This window comes from Procambarus clarkii, chromosome 81 (genome assembly GCF_040958095.1).
Source record: "Procambarus clarkii isolate CNS0578487 chromosome 81, FALCON_Pclarkii_2.0, whole genome shotgun sequence".
NCBI classification, from domain to species: domain Eukaryota; kingdom Metazoa; phylum Arthropoda; class Malacostraca; order Decapoda; family Cambaridae; genus Procambarus; species Procambarus clarkii.
The window spans coordinates 24466821-24476804 of record NC_091230.1 but is presented as its reverse complement, the minus strand read 5'-3'; the positions used below and the strand labels follow the sequence as shown (position 1 = coordinate 24476804).

The following is a 9984-nucleotide window of genomic DNA, read 5'->3' as shown; positions in this document are numbered from 1 at the left end:
CTGGTCAACATACTTCAGCCACGTTATTGTGACTCATCGCCACCATTCAAATCAATAGTAAACTGCTTATGTCCCATCCACTGCCCCAGACGACCAATGATAATGCAGGAAGCAATTAACCAGCCATCTTGATAGGCTACCCATTACACTTCTCCAGCTTATAATATATTAATCTTGCAGGTGATGAGTCACAATAACGTGGCTAAAGTATGTTGACCAGACCACAAAGTGAATGAAAAAGATTAATACATGTTGACCAGACCAAACACTAGAAGGTGAAGGGACGACGACGTTTCGGTCCGTCCTGAACCATTCTCAAGTCGATTGTCCAGGACGGTCCGAAACGGACGGACCGAAACGTCGTCGTCCCTTCACCTTCTAGTGTTTGGTCTGGTCAACATGTATTAATCTTTTTCATTCACTTTTTCCTCAAAGCCTCTGAGAATGCTAATTTGGATAACTATCGCAAGAGGGTTATCCAAATTAGTAATCACTCTCTCATAGTGAAGCACGTTAGACTTAACAGAGTTAAAATGTCAAATAAACATTTGTTAAAATATACTTGGACCAGACGAGAAGCAACCAGAATATCTGGGCACATTGAGCCAGATACCCGGATACAGTCTGATTCATTCCACACCAGTTTCCTCTTCAAGTTTTTTTGGCCAATAGGAACAATTGGTTAATATCGTAGACACTAGTGTAAACCAAGGCCAAAGGAACAAGCCACTTCACCTGTAAACTGGCCACCAACTCCCCCCTTTCTCTCTCGTTATCTACATATTATCACCTCAAACGTGACACATCTTACATACTAAAACAAACTACTATTAAGGGGGACGTTTCCAGCATTCAGTCTACCGTCATCACAGGAGAAAGTGGACAGTATTACCCGACTAATTTTGACGGTGAGAATGCTGGACAAATTCCGATTATTTCCCCGAGTATAATTGCAGCTTTTATTGGAGAGAGTAATGCTCAGTAAGTCGCTTTATTTTCAGAGCCGCCAGGAGAGTCGAGAGTGGCGATTATTTCGCCTTTGTTAACGGAGTTAATGCGTTGTTTTCGGCCGCGATTTTCTCTGTTTGGCAACCCGTTGGGTACTTACAGAAACGGGAAAAAGTATATAGATTGATTCGAGTGTAATTAGAGTGATAAATTGAAGTATTGACAAAACAGAGTTTAACAAGCTTTGAAAAACACTGACACATCCGCGCGCGCGTACGTACACACACACACACACACACACACACACACACACACACACACACACACACACACACACACACTAGTGGAGCAGCTAACGTAGTCCCGATATACAAGAAAGGGGATAGACAGGAGACACTGAACTACAGGCCAGTGTCCCTAACCTGCATACCATGCAAGCTGATGGAGAAGATTGTGCGAAAAAAACTAGTGGAGCACCTGGAGCGAAGGATCTTTGTAACACAGCATCAACATGGGTTCAGGGATGGCAGGTCCTGCTTTACAGGGTTACTTGAATTCTACGACCAGGCAACAAAAATAAGGCAAGAAAGAGAAGGGTGGGCAGACTGCATATTTTTGGATTGTCAGAAAGCCTTTGATACAGTGCCACACAAGAGGCTAGTGCGAAAGTTGGAGATGCAGGCTGGAGTGAAAGGGAAGGTACTCCGGTGGAGAGAGGAATACCTAAGCAACAGGAGACAACGAGTCTGTGTGAAGGGTGAGGTCTCAGATTGGCGAGACGTCACAAGTGGAGTCCCGCAGGGGTCAGTCCTTGGACCTATACTGTTTCTGGTATATGTAAATGATCTCCCAGAGGGTATAGATTCGTTCCTCTCAATGTTTGCCGACGATGCAAAAATTATGAAGAGGATTGAAACAGAGGATGATAGTAGGAGGCTACAAGATGACCTAGATAGACTGAGTGAATGGTCCAACAAATGGCTGTTGAAGTTCAACCCGAGTAAATGCAAAGTAATGAAACTAGGCAGTGGAAACAAGAGGCCAGACACAGGATACAGAATAGGAGATGAAGTACTTAATGAAACAGACAGAGAGAGAAAGATCTAGGAGTTGATATCACACCAAACCTGTCTCCTGAAGCCCATATAAAGAGAATAACGTCTGCGGCATATGCGAGGCTAGCTAACATCAGAACGGCGTTCAGGAACCTGTGCAAGGAATCATTCAGAATCTTGTACACCACATATGTAAGACCAATCCTGGAGTATGCGGCCCCAGCATGGAGCCCGTACCTTGTCAAGCACAAGACGAAGCTGGAAAAAGTCCAAAGGTATGCTACTAGACTAGTCCCAGAACTAAGAGGCATGAGTTATGAGAAAAGACTGCGGGAAATGCACCTTACGACACTGGAAGACAGAAGAGTAAGGGGGACATGATCACAACCTACAAAATCCTCAGGGGAATCGACCGGGTAAACAAGGATGAACTATTCAACACTGGAGGGACGCGAACAAGGGGACACAGGTGGAAGCTGAGTACCCAAATGAGCCACAGAGACGTTAGAAAGAACTTTTTCAGTGTCAGAGTAGTTAGTAAATGGAATGCACTAGGAAGTGATGTGGTGGAGGCTGACTCCATACACAGTTTCAAATGTAGATATGATAGAGCCCAATAGGCTCAGGAATCTGTACACCAGTTGATTGACGGTTGAGAGGCGGGACCAAAGAGCCAGAGCTCAACCCCCGCAAGCACAATTAGGTGAGTACACCCACACACACACACACACACACACACACACACACACACACACACACACACACACACACACACACACACACACACAAACACACACACACACACACACACACACACACACACACACACACACACACAAACACACACACACACACACACACACACACACACACACACACACACACACACCCGAGCTGAGAGGTATGAGCTACGAGGAGAGACTACGGGAATTAAACCTCACTTCGCTGGAAGACAGAAGAGTTAGGGGGGACATGATCACCACATTCAAGATTCTGAAGGGGATTGATAGGGTAGATAAAGACAGTCTATTTAACACAAGGGGAACACGCACAAGGGGACACAGGTGGAAACTGAGTGCCCAAATGAGCCACAGAGATATTAGAAAGAACTTTTTTAGTGTCAGAGTGGTTGACAAATGGAATGCATTAGGGGGTGATGTGGTGGAGGCTCACTCCATACACAGTTTCAAGTGTAGATATAACAGAGCCCGATAGGCTCAGGAATCTGTACACCTGTTGATTGACGGTTGAGAGGCGGGACCAAAGAGCCAGAGCTCAACCCCCGCAAACACAACTAGGTGAGTACAACTAGGTGAGTACACACACACACACACACAAACACACACACACACACACACACACACACACACACACACACACACACACACACACACACACACACACACACACACACACACACACAGGTTGATTGACAGTTGAGAGGCGGGACCAAAGAGCCAAAGCTCAACCCCCGCAAGCACAAATAGGTGAGTACAGGTGGCTACGATCAGCAACACCTCGTACATACTTTTCAGCCCATATATATATATATATATATATATATATTAGTATATTTTGGTAGCAGTCTTTCCTGTAGACATATTTTATTAAATATGACCGAAAAAGTAAGATTAATAATTCTAACACGAATTTTCTCAATCTTTCGTACATTATGCTTCACTGTTGGAGGTAAATCAAAAATCACTTCTCCAAAATTCATTTTTATTTCTAGTCTGACGCGACACGGGCGCGTTTCGTAAAACTTATTACATTTTCAAAGACTTCACAAATACACAACTGATTAGAACTTGCGTTTCCCTGATTTTATATCTACATTTGAGTGAGGTGGGAAGGGTGATGTGGCATTACATTTGAGTGAGGTGGGAAGGATGATGTGGCATTAGAGGATATTAATAGGGTATTAAAAGTATCAACACAAGACAGAACACGAAATAATGGATATTGAATAGAAGTGTTTGTAGAAAGCCTATTGGTCCATATTTCTTGATGCTTCTATATTGGAGCGGAGTCTTGAGGTGGGTAGAATATAGTTGTGCAATAATTGGCTGTTGATTGCTGGTGTTGACTTCTTGATGTGTAGTGCCTCGCAAACGTCAAGCCGCCTGCTATCGCTGTAACTATCGATGATTTCTGTGTTGTTTACTAGGATTTCTCTGGCGATGGTTTGGTTATGGGAAGAGATTATATGTTCCTTAATGGAGCCCTGTTGTTTATGCATCGTTAAACGCCTAGAAAGAGATGTTGTTGTCTTGCCTATATACTGGGTTTTTTGGAGCTTACAGTCCCCAAGTGGGCATTTGAAGGCATAGACGACGTTAGTCTCTTTTAAAGCGTTCTGTTTCGTGTCTGGAGAGTTTCTCATGAGTAGGCTGGCCGTTTTTCTGGTTTTATAGTAAATCGTCAGTTGTATCCTCTGATTTTTGTCTGTAGGGATAACGTTTCTATTAACAATATCTTTCAGGACCCTTTCCTCTGTTTTATGAGCTGTGGAAAAGAAGTTCCTGTAAAATAGTCTAATAGGGGGTATAGGTGTTGTGTTAGTTGTCTCTTCGGAGGTTGCATGGCTTTTCACTTTCCTTCTTATGATGTCTTCGATGAAACCATTGGAGAAGCCGTTATTGACTAGAACCTGCCTTACCCTACAGAGTTCTTCGTCGACTTGCTTCCATTCTGAGCTGTGGCTGAGAGCACGGTCGACGTATGCGTTAACAACACTCCTCTTGTACCTGTCAGGGCAGTCGCTGTTGGCATTTAGGCACATTCCTATGTTTGTTTCCTTTGTGTAGACTGCAGTGTGGAAACCTCCGCCCTTTTCCATGACTGTTACATCTAGAAAAGGCAGCTTCCCATCCTTTTCCGTCTCGTAAGTGAAACGCAGCACGGAACTCTGCTCAAATGCCTCCTTCAGCTCCTGCAGATGTCTGACATCAGGTACCTGTGTAAAAATGTCGTCAACATACCTGCAGTATATGGCCGGTTTCAAGTTCATGTCGACTAAGACTTTTTGCTCGATGGTACCCATGTAGAAGTTTGCAAACAGGACACCTAGGGGAGAACCCATAGCGACCCCATCTACTTGCTTATACATATGCCCATCCGGGCTCAAGAAGGGTGCCTCTTTAGTACAAGCTTGGAGTAGTTTCCTCAGAATACTTTCTGGCATGTCAAGAGGAGTACAGGCTGGATCACGATACACTCTGTCGGCTATCATTCCGATTGTCTCGTCCACAGGTACGTTGGTAAACAGCGATTCTACGTCCAACGAGGCTCTTATCCCTGTGGCCCGTGCGCCCCGCAGTAAGTCCACAAATTCCTTTGGAGACTTCAGGCTGAAGGCGCAAGGAACATAAGGAGTCAGCAGGCCGTTGAGTCGCTTTGCCAATCTGTACGTGGGTGTGGGTATCTGGCTAATGATTGGCCGAAGTGGGTTTCCAGGCTTGTGAGTCTTGACATTTCCATACGCATATCCAGGTTTATATTCCCCAATGATCTTTGGCAGGTGGAGTCCGGATTTCTTGGCGTTCACAGTTTCGATCAGTTTGTTGACCTTTGCTTTTAATTCGGCTGTAGTGTCCTTCGTTACCCTTTGGAACTTAGTTTGGTCAGAGAGTATGATGTGCATTTTCGCCAGATATTCGTCTTTTTTTTTTTTTTTTTTTTTTTTTTTTTCAATCAACAGCCAATTATTGCACAACTATATTCTACCCACCTCAAGACTCCGCTCCAATATAGAAGCATCAAGAAATATGGACCAATAGGCTTTCTACAAACACTTCTATTCAATATCCATTATTTCGTGTTCTGTCTTGTGTTGATACTTTTAATACCCTATTAATATCCTCTAATGCCACATCATCCTTCCCACCTCACTCAAATGTAATGCCACATCACCCTTCCCACCTCACTCAAATGTAGATATAAAATCAGGGAAACGCAAGTTCTAATCAGTTGTGTATTTGTGAAGTCTTTGAAAATGTAATAAGTTTTACGAAACGCGCCCGTGTCGCGTCAGACTAGAAATAAAAATGAATTTTGGAGAAGTGATTTTTGATTTACCTCCAACAGTGAAGCATAATGTACGAAAGATTGAGAAAATTCGTGTTAGAATTATTAATCTTACTTTTTCGGTCATATTTAATAAAATATATATATATATATATATATATATATATATATATATATATATATATATATATATATATATATATATATATGCTGTGGAAGTCCTATGAAGGAAAATGAATGTCATCGTACATAGATTGTGAAATAATCCAAGAAGATATAGTCAAACTGCGGAGTTCGATAAATGCCAATTGGAATTCAATACCATCAATTGCAGGAGCTCAAATTGGAGGGAAGTAACAGGCTGTGGGGCTCAGTACAAGGACTATAATGTTTCTCATTCATGTCAGTGAATGAGAAACTGAGGATTCTACATCTGAGGAAGTAGAATCCTTCCCCCTTTGTTCATATTGACTCTTAATTCCTAAACTGATGAGACCAACCCCCGAAAAGAAGATGATTGGAAAATGGTCGTTGTAGAACGTATCTTTTGTAAATGTGTAAGTTTACATATTACACATCAAATGGAATACAATATTGCATTTACATTTCAGGATGTTATACACTGTGTATGCTACACCAATACTTAACTATCTAACCTCGGAAACCCCTCGCTTTAACGAGGCCTAACTACAGAAAGTTGGGGTTTTGAGAGGTTTTGAGGAAAGAGGTTTGCTGCAAGACTAAACCACGATGCCTCAAACATGTATAAGGGACCACTGGCGAAACCGCTACATCTTTCAACAATCATGAAAACATTGTATGCATTAATTTTTTTTTTTTTTTAGCTCTGAAGCTCGTTTATAACAATACCAAACTTGGAGTTTTAACGTTGCGACGCACGCAAACTGCTTATTAAATGTCAACAGAGCCACTGTACTCAACTATTGGTGCTTGCGGGGGGTTGAGCTCTGGCTCTTTGGTTCCTGTGATTAACGACAAATGTAAAGTTTTCGTAAATATTTGATGACTCCTCGCCATAGTCATTTTGAGATTATAGGACTAACTACTAGGGAAAAGCAAGTGGACATTTAATCTAACATTAGAACGATATAAAAAAGGAGATGATGCATAATCAAAATATATTATATAAATGGAATACACACACACACACACACACACACACACACACACACACACACACACACACACACACACACATACACACATACACACACACATATACACACACACACACTCTCTCTCTCTCTCTCTCTCTCTCTCTCTCTCTCTCTCTCTCTCTCTCTCTCTCTCTCTCTCTCTCTCTCTCTCTCTCTCTCTCTCTCTCTCTCTCTGTCTCTCATGCGCACAAACCTGCACGCACGCACTATTCTCCGCTAGCACTTTTGATAAATAATATGATTCAACATGGCTAAAGACCTTTCGTAAATGCCACCATCTGGCTGAAGCCTTGACTGTGCCTTTTTAAAACCCTATATTATATTGCTATACTTTATTTGACTACAGCCGTATATCCAAGCATAAATACACAAAATTATCTATAATTCTATATCTTAAAGTTATTATATTTCTACTCTCAATATTTTGTTCTCTGTCCTATTGTATTTAGTCATTTTATTTGTATTTATTGTATTTAGTTATTTTGGGAGAAGTTTTAAGGTGATGGTCGCGCCCTCTGATGGCAGCTTTTACTCACACTATAATAACGAAGCCCTTGAAGGGTTCACTGGCATAATACCTTAAACAATGGCCTTGTTGGAAATTGAAAATATAATTGGAAATTCTTTTTTATATTCATATTAAGTATCTGGGGAGAATTTCTTAATTAATTACATAAATAATTCATACGCTTGGAAACTCTCTCTCTCTCTCTCTCTCTCTCTCTCTCTCTCTCTCTCTCTCTCTCTCTCTCTCTCTCTCTCTCTCTCTCTCTCTCTCTCTCCCTCTCTCTCTCTCTCTCTCTCTCTCTCTCTCTCTCTCTCTCTCTCTCTCTCTCTCTCTCTCTCTCTCTCTCTCTCTCTCCCTCTCTCCCTCTCTCTCTCTCTCTCTCTCTCTCTCTCTCTCTCTCTCTCTCTCTCTCTCTCTCTCTCTCTCTCTCTCTCTCTCTCTCTCTCTCTCTCATGAAACGAATCATTCGAAATCAATCAGAAAACAAGACAGAAATTACTTCAAGAATTCAATAAACAAATGTGAATTATTATGCTTTAAAGTACATCATCAATTCAAAAACATTGCGTTTTCATCTTAGACATTTGAAAGATCCTAAGTATTGTCAAGAAAGTGAGAGTTCCGGGCTTAAAGAGCTCAAGCAGGCGTTATTGTGTCAGAAACGGATTGGTATTGGTTTAAAAACACAGGAGAATGCCATTCGTTACCAGAAAAGAATGGATTTCTCGATTCAAAGTTTTGGAAGGGTAATATATTTTTTAGGGAAAAGTTATTTTTTTACGATTTTGCAATTGATATTTAAATTTTTCCTGCAGTAATAGCTCGCTATTCTTGTTTTATTGAAAGAGATATTGGCATATTGTTTATTGCTTGCAGGCAGTTGTATTACTAAGGCTGAGATATCGTGAGGTAGGCAGGTGTTATTAGTGCAGCTGCCAGCGTCAGTACCCCAGAGGCAGGTGTTATTAGTGCAGCTGCCAGCGTCAGTACCCCAGAGGCAGGTGTTGTTAGTGCAGCTGCCAGCGTCAGTACCCCAGAGGCAGGTGTTATTAGTGCAGCTGCCAGCGTCAGTACCCCAGAGGCAGGTGTTGTTAGTGCAGCTGCCAGCGTCAGTACCCCAGAGGCAGGTGTTATTAGTGCAGCTGCCAGCGTCAGTACCCCAGAGGCAGGTGTTATTAGTGCAGCTGCCAGCGTCAGTACCCCAGAGGCAGGTGTTATTAGTGCAGCTGCCAGCGTCAGTACCCCAGAGGCAGGTGTTATTAGTGCAGCTGCCAGCGTCAGTACCCCAGAGGCAGCTGTTATTAGTGCAGCTGCCAGCGTCAGTACCCCAGAGACAGGTGTTATTAGTGCAGCTGCCAGCGTCAGTACCCCAGAGGCAGCTGTTGCTAGTGCAGCTGCCAGCGTCAGTACCCTAGAGGCAGCTGTTATTAGTGCAGCTGCCAGCGTCAGTACCCCAGAGGCAGGTGTTGCTAGTACAGCTGCCAGCGTCAGTACCCCAAAGGCAGGTGTTATTAGTGCAGCTGCCAGCGTCAGTACCCCAGAGACAGGTGTTATTAGTGCAGCTGCCAGCGTCAGTACCCCAGAGACAGGTGTTGTTAGTGCAGCTGCCAGCGTCAGTACCCCAGAGGCAGCTGTTATTAGTGCAGCTGCCAGCGTCAGTACCCCAGATACAGCTGTTGCTAGTGCAGCTGCCAGCGTCAGTACCCCAGAGACAGCTGTTGCTAGTGCAGCTGCCAGCGTCAGTACCCTAGAGGCAGCTGTTGCTAGTGCAGCTGCCAGCGTCAGTACCCCAGAGACAGGTGTTGTTAGTGCAGCTGCCAGCGTCAGTACCCCAGAGACAGGTGTTGTTAGTGCAGCTGCCAGCGTCAGTACCCCAGAGGCAGCTGTTATTAGTGCAGCTGCTAGCGTCAGTACCCCAGATACAGCTGTTGCTAGTGCAGCTGCCAGCGTCAGTACCCCAGAAGACAGCTGTTGCTAGTGCAGCTGCCAGCGTTAGTACCCCAGAGACAGCTGTTGCTAGTGCAGCTGCCAGCGTCAGTACCCCAGAGACAGCTGTTGCTAGTGCAGCTGCCAGCGTTAGTACCCCAGAGACAGCTGTTGCTAGTGCAGCTGCCAGCGTCAGTACCCCAGAGACAGCTGTTGCTAGTGCAGCTGCCAGCGTCAGTACCCCAGAGGCAGTTGTTGCTAGTACAGCTGCCAGCGTCAGTACCCCAGAGGCAGGTGTTATTAGTACAGCTGCCAGCGTCAGTACCCAGAGGCAGCTGTTGTT

The 9984-nt window shown here is 43.8% G+C and overlaps 1 protein-coding gene across 1 annotated transcript in view; it reads left to right on the top strand.

The window, feature by feature from the left end:
• LOC138358096 (pneumococcal serine-rich repeat protein-like) overlaps positions 1 to 9693 on the top strand; it is a 39937-nt gene extending 30244 nt beyond the window's left edge. Inside the window, exons 3-4 of the mRNA XM_069315575.1 lie at positions 8258 to 8461; positions 8629 to 9693. Coding sequence (XP_069171676.1) covers positions 8258 to 8461; positions 8629 to 9693 — 1269 coding nt within the window. The remainder of the gene's footprint in view (positions 1 to 8257; positions 8462 to 8628) is intronic.
• Positions 9694 to 9984: the final 291 nt, after the last annotated feature.